The sequence below is a fragment of the Dioscorea cayenensis genome, chromosome 14 (assembly GCF_009730915.1).
Source record: "Dioscorea cayenensis subsp. rotundata cultivar TDr96_F1 chromosome 14, TDr96_F1_v2_PseudoChromosome.rev07_lg8_w22 25.fasta, whole genome shotgun sequence".
Taxonomy (NCBI): Eukaryota; Viridiplantae; Streptophyta; class Magnoliopsida; order Dioscoreales; family Dioscoreaceae; genus Dioscorea; species Dioscorea cayenensis.
The window spans coordinates 10,715,545-10,738,853 of NC_052484.1; the positions used below are offsets into that span (position 1 = coordinate 10,715,545).

Consider the following 23,309-nt stretch of genomic DNA (forward strand, 5'->3'; position numbering starts at 1 on the left):
ACACACCATGAGGATTAGACAAAGCGAGATTGGAGAGGGTTGAGAGGGTGAGTCGAGAGGTAGCGGAACGTTCCCTTTCCCTTCCGGTGTGATTTATCCTACCTCCGTGTTCCAAGAGTTCTTTGCAGTCACAATAGAGTGAAGTGCTAAGAGAGGAACTCCGCTGGGGCTTAGTTGCGTAAGTAACAGAGTGAAACGTTGAAGTAATCCTTAGTGCTGAGGCTTAATTGTGACTAGGAGTCTTTCGCTTAGACCAAAAGGTTAAATCTATATTAAGGAATAGAGTTTATCACTTGGAGTCCCTAGAGCTTTAAGCAACCCTACACGGTGTGAGATGTTGAGATTAAGCGATTTCTCCGCGGGGGGCGGGGTGCGCACGCGCCGGGGGGGGCATAGTATAGAGTTAGTCATGGTTGAGCTTAGCTTTGGAACAGTGTATTGTAGGATTTCCACGACTCATTAAGTATCAGTTAAAAAACATAATGGTTGGTCTTGCACTGAAACAATAGTTCTAGGAGGAGCAATGTCCGGGTGCCCCATTTTCTATCGATTGCCTCTCCTTTCATTTTATTGCGTCTCTTTCTTGTTCTCTTTATTTTTATTTGCATTGATATTGTTCGCACCACTAATGATTCATTTGCACCATAGTTAAATAACAATTCTTGTGTTTTTGATCACTATTCCCTGTGGATACGACTACACACTCACCAGTGTACTTTTATTACTTCGACAACCCGTGCACTTGCGGTACACACGCAAAGGGTGTGTCACTTCAAAATGCCTCTATATTCTCTTTTTTAGCTCTAAAATGGAATAAAAGCCCATGGTGAACAAAAGAATAAAATCTTGTACTAGTTTGGTGCTAAATATGTAAAATCTCATTCTAAATGTAGTATATATGTTATATAAAATACGTGGTTTCAAGCACTTATCAGGAATCAAAAGCATAAGAGAGAAAAGATAAACTCTCTGTTGATGAGATATGTACACTAAGAGCTAAGACTCATACAACTTAAGAGAAGCTATGCCCCTCAAAGGAAGTTAAGGGGCACAATATATAAGTCCATCCCTAACCTAATAGATGGCTAGGATAAGGCCCATCTAAAGGCTCACAAGGCCCATTCCTCGTTCTTATCCCTAAGCTATAGTGCAACACTAGTTGGCCAACTTGCTTGCCTAGACCATGCACCTTTTTATCTCGACCTTGCGCGTGTCTGCCTGTGCATGCTCTTAGACCATCCAACCTATCTTTGGCTTACGCCTGTTTGCCCCAGCATGTCTTGGTTTGATGTATGTTGCACTAGCTTTCACTCGCTTTTCAATCCTAACTCTCAACTGGCTGGAGACTGCTCTTAAGCACTCGGTCAAAGGTCTCGATCATATGCAGTTGTGCACTTCCCAACCGGTATGGCTCCCCTCTCGCGCATGCCTAAGTCTATCAAGACTCTTTCCCCTCGGGCCTCGGTACAAGTCTCCACACTTGATCGAGCTATTTGGCAAAGCCTTTACAGATTACTTATTTGGAAAACTAACATTGAAATTTTGATCTCATTGGTGACCTCGTTGGCTAAGCCAAAGAAACTATTGGCAATCTCACAAGTCACTAGTGAGCACTCTTTGATCAGCTTCTTAGTCAATAGATTCTTATATAAAGGGTCTTCCTCAATTCCCCCTTCGGTAAACTCCTGCAGGGGGCGCCCTTGTTAGTGGGTCGCCACTAAAGACAAAAAAGAGTTGAAGCACTTTCTTGCTCACCTTGAGTCTGTCATTGAATTTTTTATTATAGTTCTCATTGCTGTTATTGTTCAAACACATTAATATATTCAAATACAAAGTACTTGATTCAACCAAATTTCTTCTACCATTTTTCAAAATTATTTTTACAAAATCAGTTAATTAAATAAATATATTCAATAACTATAGCTTTAAAAACGAGTAATATTAATTAATGAACATTGAATAATAATTAAAGAAATTTAAATTTAATTTTAGGTATTAAGTAACATTTTAGTTAATACAATATAAAAACTTTCCAAGTAATTTCAAATTTCTAAACTCAATCGGTTTGGTTCATGGTAACAAGATGAGGTTGAGAGGTTTTTTTTTTTAAAAAAATTAGGGTTTAGAGGAAAAGTTTTATTTGAAGGAACCATACTTTACCAAATCAATTTTAATCACAATTAAATTTTAAAATTTAATTTAAATTAAACATTAATTAGTTTGGTTATTAATATTGATATTTTTAAAATATATTTATTTATAGTTTATAAATAATTAAACACAGTTGTTGGGAGGGTAAATTTTTCATGTGGTCACTATGTTATGGCTGATTTAGTCATTGTGTTTCAATTTGTTTTTTTTTGTTATTAGATATTAATTTGTTTTCATCCGTTGGTCACTTGGGTTTTTTTGGCCAAATTTAGATGATGTGACGGCCAGAAATGCCACATCACTCTTTTTCTTTTTATATTTTCTATTATCCTAGCGAGAAAGAGAATGCTAACTCAGTTCACTTAAAAAAAAGTGACATGTCATTTTCGGCCACCACGTCATCTAAATTTGGCTGGAAAACCCCAAATGACCAACCGGTGAAAACAAATTAATATCTAATGATAAAAAAACAAATTGAAACATAATGACTAAAATAGAAATCAACCATAACACAGTGACCACATGAAAATTTACGAGTTGTTGAGATATCCCGATTCCCAACCACCAACCACCTTGTAAAAGAAACTTTTCAGGGACTTTCCAGTAATTATACGTTTTCTATTCCAAAATCTAAATCCTCAGTGAAGACTCGAACTCTCTCGATCTCTTTTCCTTTGGTGCTGCTCTCGTGAAGCGAAGCCACCGTGAGTATGCATCGGACGGACGCCCAGCGCGAAGGGAAGCGAGTGGGCGATCACGTCTCCGAGAACACCAAGCCTTCGAAGCTCTCCAGATCTTTTTCTCAAGCGGAAGCAAAGGAGAAGCCAGGCTCAGACCTTCCAAGACGCGGAGAGGAAGAAGAAGAAGAGGAAGAAGAGAAGCCTGTGAGGGTTGAACCAAACCCAAGGATGCAAAGGTACTTGGTAGCGGTGGAGTACATTGGCACTCGCTTCTCTGGCTCTCAGAAGCAGCCCAACTGCCGTACCGTGGTCGGCACCCTTGAGGTTTGCTTTCAATGTTATTCTTTTTTTTCCTGGTGCTGCCGCTTGTCAAATTCGTAACATATATGAACCCAAGTCTGATGAATCTTAGGCAAGAAAATTGTACGAACTAACAAAATATCATTGCATATCATTAGATTTTTTATAATAAATGTATAATTTTGCATATATATATATACATATATTGGTTTTAACCCATTAGTTTTAGAAGCCAGAGTCTCTATGGGTGATGTACTGTTAGTTTTATGAAGGGTTGGACCTCTTCCAGTGGTGTTACCCTTGCATATATGAGAATTCAAAATTGAAATAATTTGCTTTAACAACCCAAATCTTTACCACTGGACCAACTCCCGTTGGTATATATATTTATATACCCTTTGAATTATGTTTCTGGTAGAGTCATGGCAGGGGAATTGTGAGGATGTTAGAATCCTGTAATTGCAAAATGTATATGGAATGTAGATGCAGATCCACTATTTTAGATGAGTTCTAGTTATGAAAGTTGAGAAGGAAAATTCCATATTGAAAAAAAAAACATTGAATAAATGCAGATGGGCATGGCGTATAGTTTTGAGTTTTGATGCCATGGTCTTTGATTTCTGCTATGATGAGCTAACTTATAGAGGAGACAAATATTATGTTATAAAAGATAGTTCAGCAGTGGATTAGCTTAGATAGTGTAGTTAAATTCCATGTTCAATTTTTGAAAGAAGAGAAAACTAAAAATTAAAACGAAAGTATGAATTGCTTGGGTGCCTGGCACAGAGGCAAAAAAGAGGGAGGGGGGAGGAAGGGCACAGGACCTGCCTCTTATAGTTTTGGCTTTTGTTATAAACTTGATGTAATCATTAATATAAAATGGTAGCATTTTTAATTGTTATGAGTATTGTATATTTTAACGGCTTGGATCACTTCTGAGCTGTGCCTTGATGCAATTAGTCTAGGTCAAAACTGATAAGGTTTTGTTTGTATGGATGATGGCATAAACCACATTGAAAAAAAAAAACACATTGAATGAATGCGGATGGGCATGGCTTATAGTTTTGAGTTTATGCCATGATCTTTAGTTTCTGCTGTGATGTGCTAACTTATTGAGGAGACAAATATTATGTTATTAAAGGTTATTTAGCAGTGGATTAGCTTAGATAGCGTGGTTGAATTCAATGTTCAACTTATGAAAGAAGAGAAAACTAAAAAATAAAAGTACAAATTGCCTGGGTGCCCGGAAGAAGGGGGAGGGCGGCGAATGCAGGATCACTTATAGTCTTGGCTTTTGTTGTGAACTTGATGTAGTCATTAATATATAAAAAAAGGTAGCATTTCTGATTGATGATTATGAGTATTGTTTATTTGAACAGCTTGGATCACTTTGAGAACTGTGCCTTGATACAATTAATCTAGATGCCATAAAAAGACCAGAGATAGATTGACGAGGAAGAACTTAGTGAAGTCAAATCCTTAGCAAGAAGCACTTTCTCTTGATACTTTTGATGACAACCTTAACTTCCATAGTCTAGCAATGGAGCTGATTTCCACATGGATAAGGTTTATTTGTAAGATGCTAAAGTTCTTAACAATTTATCTTCAACTTTATCATTATGGATCTCTTTCAAGTCTATGGACTAGGGATGTGTCTTTTTTTGATTTTATGTGCCATGGCTTGTATATTTTGTCATTTTTCTAGTGCACCGATTGTATAAAACAACGATCTGATTTATGACACTAGTTTCTTGAATTTATTATGAAGTTTGCAACTGTAGATAGTGATAAACCAACTCTTGAGTAATTACTAGGAAAAGCGCTCTAGGCAAAAAGGTTATGTAGATAGTTTACTGGATTCATCTTTTGTAAATAAGTGTAACTGATAGGTCCGATATGTTAACCCATGTTGTAAATGGGTGAAAGAATGGAGCATAAGAATGAGAGGTATCAGATTTCATGTGAGATTTGTGGATTTTGTTGCAAATATTTCAGGTAGCAATGGAATAATCCTACTGTGGAAATATGACGTAATGACACCTTCCATTTAGTCGAGCTTTTCTTTACTGTTTCTCAGTGAATTTAGCCACCCAATGAGTTTAGGAGATGGATTGGACAAATTTTTTCTTTTATAAAAAAAGAAAAAATCAATGAATGATCATATTAAGTTCATTTAATGGAAACCTTTGGGAGATGAGTGAAGTAAGCATTTATTAGGGTTATCAATTAATAATAAATATAACATATTGTTTGTCATTGCTAAAATCTGACCTTGTTACATATATGCGTGGTATCTCACTGAGTTTTCCATTTTACATTGTTATCTGCTGAAGGTTTTCCTTTATTGTACCTGAATTTATGTAGATTTATATATCACTGATTGAGTTTCCTGACTAGATGCATGGGCAGTGCTGACTTTGATTCCTCTGATTATGTAGGAGGCTTTTTGTAAATTTGTTGGACAGCCAGTTTCAATCTATTGTTCTAGTCGAACTGTAAGTTTTTGATATATTGAGCGCATTTTTGTTATCTATTTTCAAATATCTGCAAATGCATTTCCTTCACCTTCACGTCTTGTCAGTTTCATTTGTCTCTTTACATCTGAAGAATAAGGAGTGGGAAATATCTATTGTACTTGTGTCAAAACTCAAAAGACTTTTTTTTTGGTTATAACTCAATGACAATAGAAATATAAGATTCTGATTTCGTTGTACATTTCAGATTAAAAGTTAAGTTAATGGTGGCTGTTGTTTGACACTTGAAACAGTTGAGTTTGTAGAAGTCCATACTTACACAATTCCTCTTTTTTTTTAATTATTAATTAAGGATGCAGGAGTACATGCTTTGTCAAATGTATGTCATGTTGATGTGGAGCGGATAAGCAAAAGAAAGCCGGGAGAAGTGGTATGTGACTAAAAGGAATTATTTCGTACTTAACTAGTCCCTTACTATTGGAAGCATATTCTTTACCTCAAGAAATGATCCTGCAACTTTGATTCAACAAACTTTTTTTTGGGTTCTTTTTAGATTTGGTAAATGTTACATGAGCCACATTTGATTGGAAATGTAAGCACCATATCTTGTTCCTTGCTTGTGTTCAAAAGCCTAGCAAAGGTTCTCATACCTTCATAGTTAAATGTCCATATTACTTTGGGTTAACTTATTTTTCAAGGAATTGAACCTAAACAGTCTGAAAAAAATGATTGGCATGGTTGCTGTATGCATTCAGGAAAATCCAAATAATTTTATTCATTGTAAATATATGTGGGAATTCATTTGATGCTTCTGATGAACAATTTAATATTGCTTTATTACTTCCTGCCTTCATTCAAAATTTAAAACTGGGAAACCACCATATATTCTTATGATCACCATCAACCTGATCTTGTCCCAATGTAACATCGATTGCTGTTGGATTTGTTTTTGAAGGCTCCAAAGAGAATATTCTTAAGTATGATCTGCTGGTCTGGTGTTTAACCTTAAAAAAATGGTACAAAACTATCAACTTGCAAGCAATATGTTATTGCTTCATTTGTGATCATCATTGATTATTGTCCTCATCATCTTTCATGCATATGTGGAGTATTCAATGAAAGATTTCACAGATCATGTTTTTAGTTTGGTGTTGAAACTCATGGAAATTGACAAAATGTTGAACTGAGTCAAATGTGGGTCGTGAAGGGGCTTGCCACACTCAAAAGGCTATAAGGGCAAGTTCAAAGTTTTTCCTTTGGTTTCTTATGTTAGAGTTCATTAAGAAAAAACAATCCACTGAGATTCTAAGTCTATGAACTGTCTTGATTTGAATGAAAGATAGTTTATTTCCTCTTATCTTTTGTTTTCTAGGAAACCACAACTTAACATTATAACCAAAATAATTACTAGCTTACATGCTACAACCATAACGTTCTTGTTCTTCTACATGTTGCCTGACTGTTTGAAACTCATTTGTGAAGGGATCATCATTATAGGTTCAGGCTTTACTTTATTTTTGTCTCATATTTCTTGATGATGGTGATGATAAATTATTTTACCTTTATTATGTAGCGGTAATTTCTGAGTAACAATTCATTCTTCTGTTGCAGTTGCCTCCACATGAACCGGGAGTTGTTAGACGAGCAGTCAATCATTTCTTACAGGTGTACTTCTGTTCTTTTAGTTAGCTCTTAATAGCTAAAATGAGGAATGCTAGGGTGCATTTTGGATATATATAAATGGGAATTGATGTTTCTTCATGTTTTGAATAATTAACAAATTGCCTAATGATGTGCATTTTGTTAGCCGTCTGTCAGTTATACTCATTTCTTTGAAGTTATGTATATTACAAATTGGGGAATGACATATCAGATTTTGACATGATTCTACTTCTGCTTGTGTTTTTCCTTCCTGTCAGAAGATTGAAGGTGATATAATGGTAACAGATGTCCGATGTATTCCTTCAGATTTTCATGCTAGATACAAGGCTGTTGAACGCATGTAGGTACCACATAAACATTATTCTATTTAAATGTGTCAATTGCTTAATCTTATTGATGGTAGATTTCTAGTTTTCTTAATGTTTGTTATATGCGTATTGTTGGTATCTTCTGATTATCATCCTTGCAAGCTACGCTTTATAGTTTCTTATGAGATTATATGCTAGTTGTAATTTTATCAAAGTTTGATAAATGTTTAGTAGTATATTTCTACAAGGATTTTTCTTGGGTGGTTGCTTGGCGGGGTTACAATGTGAAGTACTAGATTTGAAAAGATGCATCGATTCAAAATTTTAAAGTGTTGCCACTCAATCTGTGATCTGTCTTGGCATACTATAAATTCTACCTGTTAGCAACTGCAGTGTCACTTGTTCAAAGGAGGAATCACCCTGATCCTTATGAGAGAGTTTGCAATATATTTTCAAGAGGCTTGTGCTGCACTTTTAAATCTAATTGTCTTATCTGCTGTTATTTATTGGAATTGCTCCCAGGAATGTAACAGTGCTGAGGTTAGATTTTCCCCTAGTAAAGTTTGCTTTTGAAATTCAACATGTCTTCATCATCAATGTTGACTTATTTCTAAACCAACAAGGAACTATATAATTGTTGGATTATACTACAATTATAATAGAAATGCTGAATTTGATACCCCATTTTTATTCTTTTATTATGCTTTCTGTCCTCGTCGTAAGCCTACTTCTCTAGTTCACATTATATTTTTGAATGATGCTCCACAATTAATTATTTCTTGATTGTTCTGTCATCTTTGCAATTCCATAAAACATACCAAAATATTATTGTTGTGAAATTGAGGTATTTTATGAACTTGGTTATTATATGCATCTAGGAGATGAAGAGATGTTTGGCTAGACATCCAAGAATATTGTGTTATTTAAAGAACTGTTTGTAAGGCCTTGATGTTGTAAGCAATTAACTTCTCATACCAAAATTGGAGGTTCGGGAGCCAGTGATCACCTATATTATAGCTTGGCTGTGAGTTAAAATATCAGGTGTAATTTTTTGAGTTTTTCTATGAGAAAGAAATTGTATATCATTTGTTCTGCACACGAGCAATTGAGGCTAATCTTGGTGTCTTATGTAGATACTTCTATCGATTGCTTTCTGGACCCGAGCCTTTGTCAACCTTTGAGAGAGAACGTGCTTGGCATGTGCCTGAGAAGCTGGATGTTGATGCTATGAAGGTTCATCATCTCTTTAATCTTTATCCTGCAAGTGCTTATCATTACTTGTTTTGACTTTTAAATTTGATGCTTGCTTTATTGCAGAATGCATGCAAAATTCTTGTTGGACATCATGATTTTAGTTCCTTCAGGGCTGCTGGCTGCCAGGTTTTTGTTTCTGACTTCAATGTGATTTACTTCCAGTTTCTTGGGATAGGATACTTTTTTGAATAGGATTTTCTGCTTATGCTCAATGTTCTACTTCAGCCTTATGTATCTGCCATCATGATATGGTGAATACAATGTGTTTCTTGTTGTATTTTGTGCTGGATTTTTAATGATAATTATTTTTCATGAATTAGTGATATTACGAAAGTTTGGATGGTGGAACCTATAGTGGTAAACTTCCTTGGATCAGACAGATTGATAAAAGCAGTAGAATGAAAATGAAATTACTAAAAATAATGGAATGCAGAGAGATCTCATTGGCAGAATAAAGACTTAAGGATCTAAATACATAAATTCCCTAATTAATCTGTCCATGTGGAGAGGACAAGACTTCCAGTATAAAGGACAACACTTGATCGATGATCCTCAAACTGATCCTAGGTGGATATTTTGCAAACATGTAAACAAATTGTTGGAAACCAGGAAAACATATGCAGAGTGGCAAGGTGGCAAAGTGGCCAAGTGGCAATGGGCAGGAAAAATCATGGGAGAGGTTGGACCACGTCTTTATTGAAGCCTTCGACCCCTACATGAGAAAAACCACATCTGGAAATGTTGGACTGGTCAAAACTTGAATTATACTTATCCCTGCATGCCTTTCTTCTAGAATATGTGCATAGGGGCAGGCTCCTATCAGTGCTCACCCCTTGGAAAAACGCCTTGTCCTCAAGGCAGAAAGTAGGGAATTGGCTAGCAAGCAAATCATAATCTTCCCAACTGGCGTCTTCTACAGAACATCAATGTATTCCGCCAAAAGCTCAAGCGAGGTCATCCCAGAATTATTAACCCAACTATGAGCGAGTACTTTAGCAGGAGTTTAATTGAGTTCTCACTTAGCAGTAAGTGTGAGAGCAGCAGGTGGAGTAGAAAGGGAATGACTGTGAGCGGGGTGCAGTAAAGATGCATGCTAAATGGGGTGCAACTTGGAAAAAGCTGGCAGCTCTAACTCATAAGCAACAGGTCTGACACGACAAGTGACCATGTAAGAACTAAAAATTTGCGGTGACAACTTTTCATACCAGCATTTGGACAAAGAATGTTGGTGGTATGGCTGAGTGCGGAGAAAGACAGCATCATCGTCACTAAAAGAAGCTCCCAGCTTTTAGAATCTGATTGTGCCTTCAAGTGGGATTGAGCCTTTGAGAGTTTGTCATGTAGGATCTTCAACATTGCATCTCACTGCAGGAGTTGTTCCTTTAAGTCAACAAAATGCATTTCTGCTTTGACAAAAGGATGGAGAGTGAGAAATCCCCGCCATAAAGGATCTTAGAAGGAGTTGTCTCAGTGGAAGAATGAAAGTCAGTATTGAAAGAGTACTCTGCCCATCATAAGAATTTTCTCCAAGAATGTGGTTCATGCTTAAAGCATCATATGGTTGATGACTTCTGTCTTGCTAGCAGATTGGGGATGATTCATTCGAAGACACGTATGACTAAGCCAAAATAATTTTACCAAAATGTGCTTAGGATAAGGCATCCTGATTGGAAAGGGTTGAACAAGGAACACCATGCAGTTTATTAATTGCTCTGCAAAAAATAACTGGTGCAGATTGTCCGTGTATGGATGAGTAAAGTGATAAAGTGGCTATATTTGCTGAAACAGTCAAACCACCACCAAAATCATATCCGCCAGAGTTAGGAAGACCATCAATGAAATCCAGCGAAATATCTTCCATAATCCATTTGGAGATAGGCAGGCACTGCAAAATGCTTGCTAGAGAAAGTGTCTGATATTTATTTTGTTGACAAACCAAATCATTATGAACAAACAGCTTGACATCCTGTCTCATACGAGGCCAAAAAAAGTTGGATGAAAGTCGCTGTTAGGTTTTAAAATAGCTTTCATGTCTTCCTGACTATGTATCATGTGCCTCTGCCAATAAATTTTGATGCAAGGTTGGTTGGGTTGGAATGACAAGACGGTCCTTGAAAAAGAGCCTGTTGTCAACCAAATGGAAAGTTGTTTGGCCTTGGGATCCTGCTTGAGGGAAGTCAGCAACTTCTGAGTATACGGGTCTTTAACCAAAGCTTCTTAAGCATCCAAAAAATGCGGAGAGATGGGTATGACAAGAGTGAGTAGGTTAGCATGTTGGGGCCTCTGTGGAAGAGCATCTGCACCTTGATTCTCTTCTCTGCTTCCATTTTTGTAAAGCAAGCACTCGAGCTGAGAGTTCTCGGTCATAAGTAAGATTTATAGTGATTAGAAAAAGAGAAACCCTTACTGAAATATGCAATAGGGTGATCCTCTTTCAACAATATAGCTTGCATTCTTTCGGTTGAAGCATCGCATTTAAACTGTGAGACACTTGTTGAAATCTGGTAATTGTAACACAGGCACAGAAGTTAAAGCCATTTTAAGGTGCTGAAAGGCTGACTCAGCTTTGGAAGACCACAAGAAACTATTCTTTCATGTTAAATAAGTGAGCGGTCTAGCAATTAACTCATAATTACAGTCAAACCGCTGATAGCGACCTTTTAAGCCCAGAATTACCTGGAGTTCCTTGACAATGCTTCGGCTTGGGGCACTACAATACAGCTTTGATTTTGTGAGGGTCCACACCTACACCTGCTTGTAAATAGTCTCGATGCTGTCAAGGAGTGGGGATCTAGAAAACGATATCATTAAAGAAAACAAGAATAAAATTTCTAAGGTATTGGCGAAATAAATCATTTATGGCTGATTGGAGGGTGGATGAGTGTTGGTGAGGTCAAAAGCGTGACTACAAACTCATAATGAGTGGAATAGCTATGGAAAACTATCTTATAGATCAGCCAGGAAAACTTGAATCTGGTGATACTCAAAATGGAGGTCACGTTTAGAAAAGAATTGAGGCACATAAGGTTCATCCAGGAATTCTTCTATGTTGGGTATCGGGTATTTATCTGGGACAGTGATTTGGTTTAGGTTTTCGTAGCTGACGCAGAAAAGCTAGGTTGCATCTTTTTTCTTGACCAAAAAGACTAGGCTAATGAATGGGCGACTAAAGCCTACTTGCAGAAGGTTATTGACCTGTATTTTAATTTCAGTCTTTTGGTAAGAAGGATAAAATTGTATATTTGAGGATTTAGAATAGGCAAGGGTATGGCATGGGAATGGTTATGGAAAGGAGGCAAGCTGACTGGTTTGGTAAGTACATATCCAGATTCTTATATAAGCAATTGAATAGCCAAAGGAGTGCCAAAGGAAGTACACAAGGATTTTTCCTGTTTTGATAAACACTGTAAAGTGGCCTCTGTTTGCTTGACTTTGGGAACCCCTTGTAATTTGTATTCGCTGTCTCTTCAAATAAAAGATCAGGAACATCTTGTTTTAATTTGCTTGAATCATCATGGATGCTAGGTATTTCCATGCCCAACACTAAATCATTGCCACTGGTTGAAAAAGTAGTAATCCTCTATAATTGTTAAACTGGGAAGCTGTACTTAGACCTGCTGGCTAAATTGATTCCACTGTATCACATCACATTTCTTGTTTGGACCACAAATGTGGGCACTTGTTACACTGGCAATTGCATTTGGGTTACCAGGGAGTCAGCTATAATACTGCAGGTTGATCTATTGTCAACCAAGAGAAAAACTTTTCTGCCCAAAGTTCCTCAGAGCTTCATAGTGGTGCCGTTTGACTTAACCTAAGATGGTGTGGAATGAGATTTTGGTCATAGCTGTGGTGTTTACTTCTTCCTCTTGGACCTTAGCTTCATTTCCTCCCAATGCTTCTTCGTTGTCTGTGAGTTCCAAGAGTGGAAAGATGGAGTTTTTGCAGCAATGCTTGGGGGAAAATTTCTTATTACATCTAAAGCAGAGGTATTTTCCCCAGTGATTCTGCTAGTCGATGTCTTATGGGAGGAGCTATGATGGTTGATTCATCTGTGTCAGAGGAGTGGTCATCGACTCAATGGAGCGGGTGATCTGTTGATTATGCAATGGAGGGGGTCGGGTTTCATGTGATATGTAGGTTGAAGTAGAGTTGGGCCAACTAGGTGCTGTCTACTTGGGTTTCTTAGGTCCATGAACTGGCATGACTTGGACTCAATTTAAGGGCCAAACTCATGGTGGTCTAGATACTGCTGGGTTTGTGAATGCGTCCATTGGCCTTAAGTTCCGCTATGGTGCCATTAAGGAACACACTCAGAAGGCAGTGATTTGGCCAATTCTTGACTCAAGAAGACTGTTTGATAAATTCTTCGTTATACTCCTGGACTGTTTGTTGAATGCCGTGAAGATGCTCATTGGGGTTCTGGAATTCAGCTGGTCTGTGGTTTTCCTGCAATGCTTAGGTGAGCTCTTCCCAATACAGCAAGGCACACTCACTATCAATCCAAGCAAATAAATCGAGAGCGCCATCCTCCAGCCACATGGCAGTGATGTTGACCTTCAGCTTGTATTGAGTTTGGTAATAGCAGAAATATTTTCCGGCCTTTAGAATCCAACCACAGGGTTGGGTCACCTCCTTTGAATCTGGGAAATTTCATTTTTTGGGTCTGAGACGCTGTGAAGGACTCTTTTAAGTCACCAAGGGCTGTCCATGTCATCTTCTACTTCCCCTGTCTAATGAGATTTACCTTTTTTTCAAGGTCCCAAGCTGACTTCAGCTGTTTTGTGTTTGCCAGTGGCACCTCAGCTAGTTTCTATCAATTGGTTGGTGTTTGTTTGGGCTTTGAGCACAGCCACATCTGCCACCATGGTATCAATGACATCGAGTCAAGATATGATTGAAGCTAATTGTTGGGCAATAGGATTGTTGGGGGATTGACTGATTGGTTGGCAGGTGGGTCAGCAGGTTAGTTGGTGAAAACGGAGGAATAGGTAATCTCATGTTGGGTCAACATCGCCTTGATACCAAAACAACAGAAGCAGTAGAATGAAAATGAAATTACTAGAAATAATGGACTGAAGAGAGATCTTTTATTGGCAGAATAAAGTTTAAGGATCTTAATGAAGAAATTCCCCAATAAATGTCTACGTGTGTAGAGGATAAGGCTCCATACAAAAGACAAACACTTGATTGATAATCCTCAAACAGATCCTAGGTGGATGTACATACTAAATATCCCAGAAAGTACTATTTGCAAGCATGCAAACAAATTGCTAGATACTAGGAAATATATGCAGAGTGGCTAGGTGCAAAGTGGCAATGTGCAGGAGAAATTATGGGAGAGGTTGAACCATGTCTTCATTGAACCCTTAAACCCTTCAACCCACACGTGAGAAAAATCACACGTCTGGTTGAGTTGGACCTGGTCAAAACTTAAATAATCCTTATCCCCATGAGTCTTTCTTCTAGACTGTGTAGGGGCAGGCTCATATCACTGATTTTGGCCAATTTGTGTTATAAGGGAGCCTTTCGTTTCCCTTGTTTTCAATGTGAGCTGGCATTGTCAGTTCAGTGTAAATTCATGATCTTGTCACTTTTGTCTGTATCTTATGTTGCTGATTTCATTGGAGAAAGCAGTGTTATGATGTAAACATTTCATACTGCTTTTTCTTTGATGGCATGAGCTTGTCTTGTCCGTTGCTTTGTTGTAAGTGCTTGACATTTCTCTTTAAAACTATTTAGGATTTTTCAATGAGGAATGCAGGATTAGCTTTCTCTTTTTTCTTTGCCTAATTTAGTGCATCTATAATGGCCATGCAAATTTGTTGCACCAGTCCGCGTCATTACTTGCATTGTTATTTACCCTTGATGGTAGCTTCACTTTAATGACCTTTTTCTCTTTATGTTTGCACAGGCAAACTCTCCTATTAGAACTCTGGATGAACTCCATGTTACTGAAGTTGCTTCATTTCTAAACTTTTCATCAACTTCTGAGAGAAGAGGTATTGTGTGTGACGAGCCGGCTTGGTGCTCAAATATGTTAGAGAGTGAATCATCAACACAATGTTCACATGTTTCTTCCACGAGCATTGGAAAGTGCAGCGCCAACAGTGATATAGGATTCGGCATGAGAACAGGACATCGTTGCTATGTGATTACAGCCAGAGCACGCTCCTTTCTGTATCACCAGGTTTGCAATTCACCTCTTCTGCTCACCATTGGTTTCTGTAAATTTCTTTTCCTTCACCCTGGAATGCATTCTAAATCAATGGCCATCTTTGTGCTCTACATATTTATATAGAATATGAAATATTGAAAAACATTCTGCTATCATTTAACTCAGACTTCTATGTTATTCTTTTGAAAATATTTCAACTAAAATTTGGTTTGATATTGCTAATCTGGATGCCTATAAACACAGTTGGCAGATGGAATGACTACATATAACATGGGTTGATAGGATTAGCTTGATATTAATGTGCTAATGCACTATAACCTTGGAAGTGTGATGCAAGATTCAATTGCATCCAAATAAAATAGTATATATAGTAGTTTAATTAGTGGTAGTTGTAATGCTATCTTATATTTCCAAGTTGATGATCAATAATTTGTTAATGATTCATATAATGATTGCGTAATCTGTTGAGTTTCCTCGGTCAGATTGAGCTCTGCTCTCATTTTCAGAACTATTGCAGGTCAGGTTGCTTGTCGGTGTTCTAAAATGTGCGGGGACTGGGGAGTTGACTTTTAATGACGGTGTGTTTCTGTGTTACTTTCTACATGACTCCCAGTTCCTCATAAAATATTAACAATATTTTCTCCACTATGATGATGCAGTTGAGAGAATTCTGAATGCTAAAACAGTAACTGCTGCTAGTCCTATGGCTCCTGCCTGTGGACTGTATCTTGGGAATGTGAAGTATGAGCTCCCATGAAATTTCAAGGGATGAAACGACTTACTTTTTGATCTTCTGGTCACCCTACTTGCCTTGCTGCATCAGGCTCAGGTATTCTTCTAACGTTCTTGTTAACATCCAGCCTTTGTGGCTTTGACCAAAATGATGAAAATAAAACAAGTTTATGGTCCATTGCCTCAAATTATCTATGCTGGCTTGATTATGTGCATTATGATTCTGTTTTTTTTCTCTTAAAAGGAGAATAGATGCAGAGAAACACTTTTAGATTGAAAAAGTCCTGGAGATTTTAGTAAGACGTTATTTACTCTGTGAGGCGATTTCATTTGAAATGTTCTATTCAGTTTATTGAATTGTTATGGTAAATTACCTTTTAAATTATATCCAAATAATTTCAGTTAGGCAAAGTACGCTCATGAATATGTGCCATCTCGTCGTATTTGTCTATGCTTCATAGAGGTCAATTGACTATTCTCATGCTTATCATTTATGATATGATACAACTCAAATTTCTTAGAGTTTTAACATTGTCATGCATGAGATGCTTCATTTGGTGCTCTAGGTCCTTTTCATTGTGAAGCACCTTTATTTATTTGATGTTAACGTGCTTCCATATTTTCATCATATCAGTGGAATATGGTTCTATTGGTCTCCCGTAAATAAACCATGCTTAGAGAGTACTATTAGTATTTTCTCTAATATAAGCATGTCTAATGAGTTAAACGCGTTATCAGCCTTTGCAGGCGTGAATATGCTCTTCTACTCCAATTTTATTCAGAGAGGCTCGTCTTCTTTGATGTATGGTTGTATGAAAAGGCCCCAAGTATTACCTTAGATGCATTTTCGACTTGAATCGTTTCAGTTTACTTGAGGTGAGATGATCATTGTCAGTTATGCAGTCTCAACAAGTTCAAACGGACACATTTTCTTGAACTTAAACTTAGTTCAAGATTTCTATGGCATTTTCAATTGCCACCTGCTTATAAACCAAAAAAGTTTATTTCTATATTTAAGTTTTGTTGATCATATTTCCTTTTAATTTATGAATAATATAAATTGTTTGGCTATTGGCTATTAAGAGCTGGCACTAGTGACCTTGTTGTTATGATGTATCAGGACATTCTATGGTTTAAGATATACATTCTTGACAAGATGTTTACAATAGGGGTATGCGGCGTATGCCTGACAATTTGTGATGCCGAGGAGTTTTGTATTATCTAATATAATTAATTAAATACTTAATTAAAAAATCGAAAGAAATCCATTGTTTTATTTTTTTGAGAACAACTTCAACAAATTTTTGTATTATTTAATATATTAATGGAGTCTTCGCAGTTCGTCGTCCTTCAGTGGTTTATAGCCAAAAAATTTTTTAATACAAGTATTGATTTACATGAAATTTAGGTAAATGAAATTAGATCAATCTGATAATTTTATCCTTAAGATCTAGACAAACCTAATAAAATCGTTTTCCACATAATATATTAAAATTTCAAACTAAATTTATTTTATTCCAAAGTTATATTAAACGCAATATAAGTGTTTGCTGACTATAAATCACTATCTTTAAAAAAAAAAAAAAAAAAAAAAAAAAAAATAATCTATAAAAAATGAATTAGTTAATAAAAAACTTTTCTTCATAAGCAAAATTTAAATTCCATGAACTCCTATTTTAACTTCAAAAACATATTGAGACTCCTTAAAAAAAAAAATGACCAGCATGAAATATATTATTTTTAACAACAACAAGGGTGCTCAAGTTAATTAATTGGTAAAGCCTCAGTTATTTAAATAAATAGTTTGAGTTTCAAATAATATTTTAGTATTACTAAGAAGATTTGTTTGGATCTTGTTGTGACTCTCGGCATACTCGTGGTTTAAAAAACCTAAAAAATAATAATCAAATAATAATACTCCATAAATAATAAATAATAATAGTGGATGTCTCCGAAGAGACAAAAATAAAAAATAAAAACAAAAATAAATAATTAAAAAAAATTATTCACAGTATTTCACTCAATTACTCTGTACACCATCACATCTACTTTTTTTGCCTAGTTTTTTGCCTTGGGATTTCAAGAGTATGGTTTCATCCCTAGCGAGTAGCGTCATTAATGAATTATCAGCGGCGGGACCAGTTTTACGTTTTCCCGCGCTCTTTCCCCGCCCCTTTTTGTTTCTCTCCTCCCTTACCGTCTCCTTCCCCGCTACATCTCCGTCTCCCTCAAGTTTCTCCCAAAGATTCCAAGAATGGACTCAAGATCTCTGAAAAGGCCTAAGCTTGAGGTCGTTTCGCGCAACAATGGTGTGGAAGAAGGCAAGGAGGATCTTGAATCGCTCGTCATTCATCATACCTCAGAGGTCCAACATCTCAAAAAGCAGGTTTCTTTCTACCAATCCGAGGTGCCAATTCTTTTATTCTTTCTGTGCTTTTTTAGCCCCAGGTTTTTGGTTAATGTGCAATGTCGATGGTGGTTCAGTTGGAGGAAGCAGAGAAGAGACTGGTAGCGGCACAGCTGAAGCTTCGCCGTCGATCATCTTCATCCGAGTTGCAAGCTGGTAACCAGATTGCTGGGAATGGCTCTAGTTCTGGCGCATCATCTCGTCCACAACTTCTCATACCTTCAGTTGATCGCTCTTCCAAAACTCCCATGGCTGCCAAGGGCCCTTTGTTGATCGGATCAACACCAAAACCTACGTCTCGCTTCAATGCGGAGGATTCCAGGGTTGGGTCATCGAGTAGACCGACTGCTTCTTTAGGGTCACAGACGAGGCATAAGATAGGTATTGATGTTTATCTTTGGGTTTAAGAATTGTTGTCTGATGGAAATTCGCTGAAAATTAATCAGCTTTCTTGTTTTCTTTGTGCTGTTGTAGAACAAAAGGATCACAAAGACTTGATCCCCGGTGTAGGCAATTGCTCATCAGCCAGGTTGTTTAACTTTGCACCTATGGCGGGCATCCCTAGTCGGCACAATCGGAAAATAAGATGCCTTGAAGCAAATCCAACTGATGATCGAATGTTTGTGACGAGGTAGCTTTAGTGTTGTATCTTTTTTAATTATCTTTTTGAAAATATTTATCATTGCTCTGTTTCATCTCCTTATTTACTGTCTGTAAGCTATTTTGTCCTCTGGATATTATTAAGGTCTTTGTTATTTGCCATTTTTGTCCTCCCATCATTTTATTGCTCCTTTCTGAAGTTTTTTAATTTAATTTGACAGTTTACAGGTTTAATTGTAACTATTGACCCCCTTTATGTTATTTTTTTTATAGCTCAATTTAACACATCTTTTTCGTTTTTGTTTTTGATGATTGTGTAGTGCACTAAACGGAACTGTAAACATATGGAAATTGCAGGCTGATGGGTTAGTTTCTTCCTTGATTTACTTTTGTTCTTTGAGATATTAGTTGTTTCTTGTTCTTCAAGTAATATGCTACGCATACTGTATTTAATGTCTTTTATGCGTATTGGGTCTTATTTATTACATGGTAATAGTTGTTCCTGGTACACGTAATTCGTATCTATATTCTTTATTGCTTGATAGTGAGTTTTTTGTAAGATGTTACATGGTTTGATTCTTCAAGGATATATTGAGGGGGTCACTTCATTCTATCTTTTTGTAATTTTCTAAATCCATAGATAAATCATAGTCTTGTCTTTCAAACCTTTGTGTGTGTGTGTGTGTGTGTGTGTGAGAGAGAGAGAGAGAGAGAGAGAGAGAGAGAGTAAACAGATGAAGCTATGACTAAATTCTTAGTAGATTTCTACCTTGATGTAAGCGAGAGAAAAGAAATACGAGGTTATGATAAATTCATCATTCTACAACAACCTTATTTGTGGCCTGAATATTTAAGCTTAAACTTGCATTAGAAAAGAAGTCTTCAAAAACCGCCAAAGTAATTCACTTTTTGGTTGGTTTGGGTGAGTGCAGCGATGAACTATCATGTGAAATAAGAGACTCTGGTGTTTTTCCCTCATGCTATTATATTTGTCGTTCTTGATGATTGGAATAAATAATCCTCATTTCCAAGTGACCATCATTTTTTTTTCTTTATCCTTCTATTCTTGACATTAATGTTCTCACATGACATAACTGTTATTTAGAATATCCTTTTCAAATATATGATCAATATCCAACTTCAAATATGAATGATTTCATTGTTTTAACATCATGTTTGTATCTGGAAGAATGAAATACATTTCACAGCTAATTCCAGATTGATTGGTGTAGTGGACACTTCAAATCTAAATTTAAAATTTAACTGGTGGATTTTTTTAAGGAATATAAAAAACATATCCTTTTATTTGACATGGAAGTTTGCCTACTTATTTTGTTTACTTTATTGTTAAACAAAACCTTATTGTTGATTGCCTTTATTTTGTTAACATTATTGCATCTTAGTTAAATTCTTATTTATGCATGCATGTAAAGATATTGTTTGCCTCTTTTGTGACTATGCTTAGAAGGTAAGAAGTAATTATCGTATGGAACTCAAATCTATTTGCAATATATCATATGTTTTTTCTTAGCTATAAGGTGGAAAAACTGTTGTAGATGTTTTTGCCAGTCTTTTGATACAGATTTCATATTTTGTTTTCAATTACATTCTCCTAAATTTTTTCAAGTTGTGTACTTGCAGGTCCAAGCCTAATGCGCTGTTGCTTAGCACCATAGATTGTGAAATTCCAGAAAGAAAGAAATGGCCAGAAGATCTAGCATGGCATCCAAATGGAGAGATGCTTTTTTGTGCTTATGGTGCTGATGGTGGCGGCCCTCAAGTTTCAACTGTAGATCTCAAAGCTACAGGGAAAGTAAGTGCTGGTTGTAGTGTTTGAAGTCCATTCTATGTTATGTGAAATTGCTTGTGTGTGTCATATATACATATGTATAATTGTAGTTTTATGAAATATATGCCTATGGTGGTTACTCAAGGTTTTTATGCAAATAGAAACTTCCAAGTGATTGTAAGTTCATTTTGATTTCATACTTATTTTTGTAATTATAATTTTCTCTTGGAGCATCAAGTTTTATGATATCCAATTTTAAAGGGGTTTTCTTGGTTGGGGTTCTCAAAGTTTGAGTTGGTTTCGGAGGGCAAATTTTAAGCAATTTGACCAAGTTGACTTATTACTACTAGTAAAAAGTAAATACTTTGTAATTAAAGTTATTTTTCCTAATATACGATAAACGGTTATAAATAATTAATAAAAATTTAATGCTAGTTACTATATTAGTTTAATTAATTAAATATTGTGAATCGTGGTACCTATTACAAGTTATTCCATTGGTCCATTTTGATTGAAGTGTTGGTATAACTTTGGGATAAAGTAGGTTATTCCAATTTATTCCATAACCAAACATAGCCAAATGAATTCTTGGTGAACAGTGCATGTTAATGTTGCTAAAAATTCCTGTTTTCACATTCAATATGTAGCTATTTGTCATTCTTGGGTCATATTTCCTGTTTGTATTGGTGAACATTGCATGTTAGTACACATCAGTCAACAAAAAGTAGCTTGTTTGTATTTCTTTTTTATTCTTGTATGCATATATATATCCCTTTTATGTAAGTTGTAGTATATCTAAATGTTTACTAGTACTAATAAATTCATTGCTTCAGTGAATATTTTTAAAATGATTATACATTTCAATAAAATGATTGTTATACCGCAATATTTGTACATCTGCACTCACATGAGCATTGTACTTCCTGTCTTGCTTCTTCTAAATGTTGTTTATTTTTGTGGTTGTTTCTAAACAGGATAGGGTTTCCTTCCTAGATAAAAAACCTCATTTGAAGGGTACTATAAATAGCATAATATTTCTCCATGGTATTGATATGTGTTTTGCTACTGGCGGGAGCGATCATGCAGTTATATTATGGAAGAGAAGAAATGGTTTTTGGAAGCCCAAAGTTCTACACCAAAATCAACATTCTTCTACTGTGAAAGGGGTTGCTAGTTTACAGCACATGAAGATTTTATTATCAGTTGGTTTAGATAAAAAGATTATTGGTTTTGATATATTGGCTGATAAATGTGGATTTCAGCATCAAATCAATCACCAATGTATGAGTGTTCTACCAAATCCATGCGATGTCAACTTGTACATGGTACAAACAAGGTAAGAACTTCTTACTTATAGTATATTGGAGTTTTTTTTAGCAGATTATGTCTTTTTCTTTTGGCATTTTTTTTTGAACTTTTCCATCAAAATTTTCAACCACCAATGGTTTGTTGCTTTAATCGTCATTTACATTATCATGTGAAGTCTATTTTTCTTAGATATTTTCTAGCATTACGTTTGTTTTCATATATGAGATTTTGTCATTTCATCAAAATTTTCATAATTATAAATGTGATACAGATGCATACTAATATATTAATTCAAGAGTTGGCCCTAACAGTGGGTTTATTATTTGAATTCTGTGACAACTGTTCCCATTCCTTATTTGCTATTAACTGTATTGCTTGTTTTATTTGTGATATTGTATCTATTGCACTCTATATGAAAACTTCTAGGCAGTTTAGGGCATGCAGTCATGCAGAAGCCATTATAAGATTTTTTTTTTCTTTTTTTTTTGTTCTATTCATGTCATGTTTTATAATTCGTTTTTTTGCAGTGAACATGGGAGGCAGCTTCGCCTGTATGACATACGGTCAAGAGAAAGAGAGATTCATACTTTTGGTTGGAAGCAGAGCAGTGAATCTAAGTCTGGACTGATTAGCCAATCATGGTCTCATGATGGGTGGCATCTATCATCAGGGTCTCTAGATCCCGCAATCCATTTATTTGATATTAGGTGCAATGGAAAAGGGCCTTCTCAAACCATCCATGCACATCAACGGAGGGTTTTCAAAGCGATATGGCACCAGTCCATTCCATTGATGACTTCAGTATCCTCGGATCATAATATTGGCTTGCATGAGATGGAGTGACCCATATTATGGAAGCTGCCTTTGTGTTTTGTCGTCAGTGGGTATTTTGGTTGTTACAGCTGCTGTGTTTTGAGTGGCATGTATTGTCAGTTGGTGTATGTCCTCTTCTTTTCTGAAACCAGAAATGTTTGATGATCTTAATATGTGAGCTCACTGAGCAATGAAAGAAAGCAGTTATCAATTTTCTGTGTTTTCCCATTTGGTCCATATTTAGTCTTAAGATGTGCATGTATATCATTTCAGGTTGCAGTGATGTTTGTTAATTAAAACTGCAGGATGCTTGCGTTGATGTTTGCTGATTAAAACTGCAGAATGGCAGTGATGATGTTTGCTAATTAGAACTGCAGGATGACAGTGCTGATGTTTGTTACTTAAAACTGCAGAATGACAGTGATGTTGTTTGTTAATTAAAACCGCAGGATGCAGGATGATAATTAATTATGCCTATTATGCCATTAATATCAACAGAATTTATATGTTGTTTTCAATTGAAGTCTGGAGCAATGGTCAGTGAGCAGAATGATAATTATCATTTATATTCTGTTTTCATCTGAAGTCGAGCAATAGTTTTAACAAAAAGAGTGGGTGAGCAGCCGAGGAGGGATGGCAATAAACCCCATGCC

The 23,309-nt window shown here is 36.1% G+C and overlaps 2 protein-coding genes across 5 annotated transcripts; both read left to right on the forward strand.

Moving 5' to 3' along the window:
* Positions 1–2,786: 2,786 nt before the first annotated feature.
* On the forward strand, positions 2,787–16,907 carry LOC120275817 (tRNA pseudouridine synthase A). Of its 2 annotated transcripts, none has more exons than XM_039282526.1 (11): positions 2,787–3,155; positions 5,570–5,626; positions 5,958–6,035; positions 7,217–7,270; positions 7,525–7,607; positions 8,709–8,808; positions 8,893–8,955; positions 14,744–15,019; positions 15,525–15,585; positions 15,667–15,836; positions 16,478–16,907. In XM_039282526.1, exons 1-10 carry the CDS (start codon positions 2,862–2,864, stop codon positions 15,762–15,764), a joined length of 1,164 nt encoding a protein of 387 aa, XP_039138460.1. In that variant the 5' UTR covers positions 2,787–2,861; the 3' UTR covers positions 15,765–15,836; positions 16,478–16,907. The 2 variants fall into 2 exon arrangements, with proteins under 2 accessions (XP_039138460.1, XP_039138461.1); XM_039282527.1 differs by having other exon boundaries at positions 7,528–7,607.
* An 885-nt stretch (positions 16,908–17,792) lies between these two features.
* Positions 17,793–22,853, forward strand: LOC120275385. Of its 3 annotated transcripts, XM_039281940.1 has the most exons (8): positions 17,793–18,146; positions 18,224–18,527; positions 18,621–18,777; positions 19,067–19,111; positions 20,388–20,559; positions 21,510–21,701; positions 21,798–21,871; positions 22,371–22,853. In XM_039281940.1, exons 1-8 carry the CDS (start codon positions 17,994–17,996, stop codon positions 22,684–22,686), a joined length of 1,413 nt encoding a protein of 470 aa, XP_039137874.1. In that variant the 5' UTR covers positions 17,793–17,993; the 3' UTR covers positions 22,687–22,853. The 3 variants fall into 3 exon arrangements, with proteins under 3 accessions (XP_039137874.1, XP_039137872.1, XP_039137873.1); XM_039281938.1 differs by having other exon boundaries at positions 17,795–18,146; positions 21,510–21,871; XM_039281939.1 differs by having other exon boundaries at positions 17,795–18,125; positions 21,510–21,871.
* The last annotated feature ends 456 nt before the right edge of the window (positions 22,854–23,309 follow it).

Excerpts from the sequence above, each read along its gene's own strand:
- LOC120275385 (XM_039281938.1), top strand. The coding sequence starts at position 17,994 with ATGGACTCAAGATCTCTGAAAAGGCCTAAGCTTGAGGTCGTTTCGCGC. Across the intron at positions 18,147-18,223 it reads TTTCTTTCTACCAATCCGAG|TTGGAGGAAGCAGAGAAGAG; the intron begins GTGCCAATTCTT and ends ATGGTGGTTCAG. Across the intron at positions 18,778-19,066 it reads GATCGAATGTTTGTGACGAG|TGCACTAAACGGAACTGTAA; the intron begins GTAGCTTTAGTG and ends ATGATTGTGTAG.
- LOC120275817 (XM_039282526.1), top strand. The coding sequence starts at position 2,862 with ATGCATCGGACGGACGCCCAGCGCGAAGGGAAGCGAGTGGGCGATCAC. Across the intron at positions 7,608-8,708 it reads TACAAGGCTGTTGAACGCAT|ATACTTCTATCGATTGCTTT; the intron begins GTAGGTACCACA and ends TGTCTTATGTAG. Across the intron at positions 8,956-14,743 it reads TCAGGGCTGCTGGCTGCCAG|GCAAACTCTCCTATTAGAAC; the intron begins GTTTTTGTTTCT and ends ATGTTTGCACAG.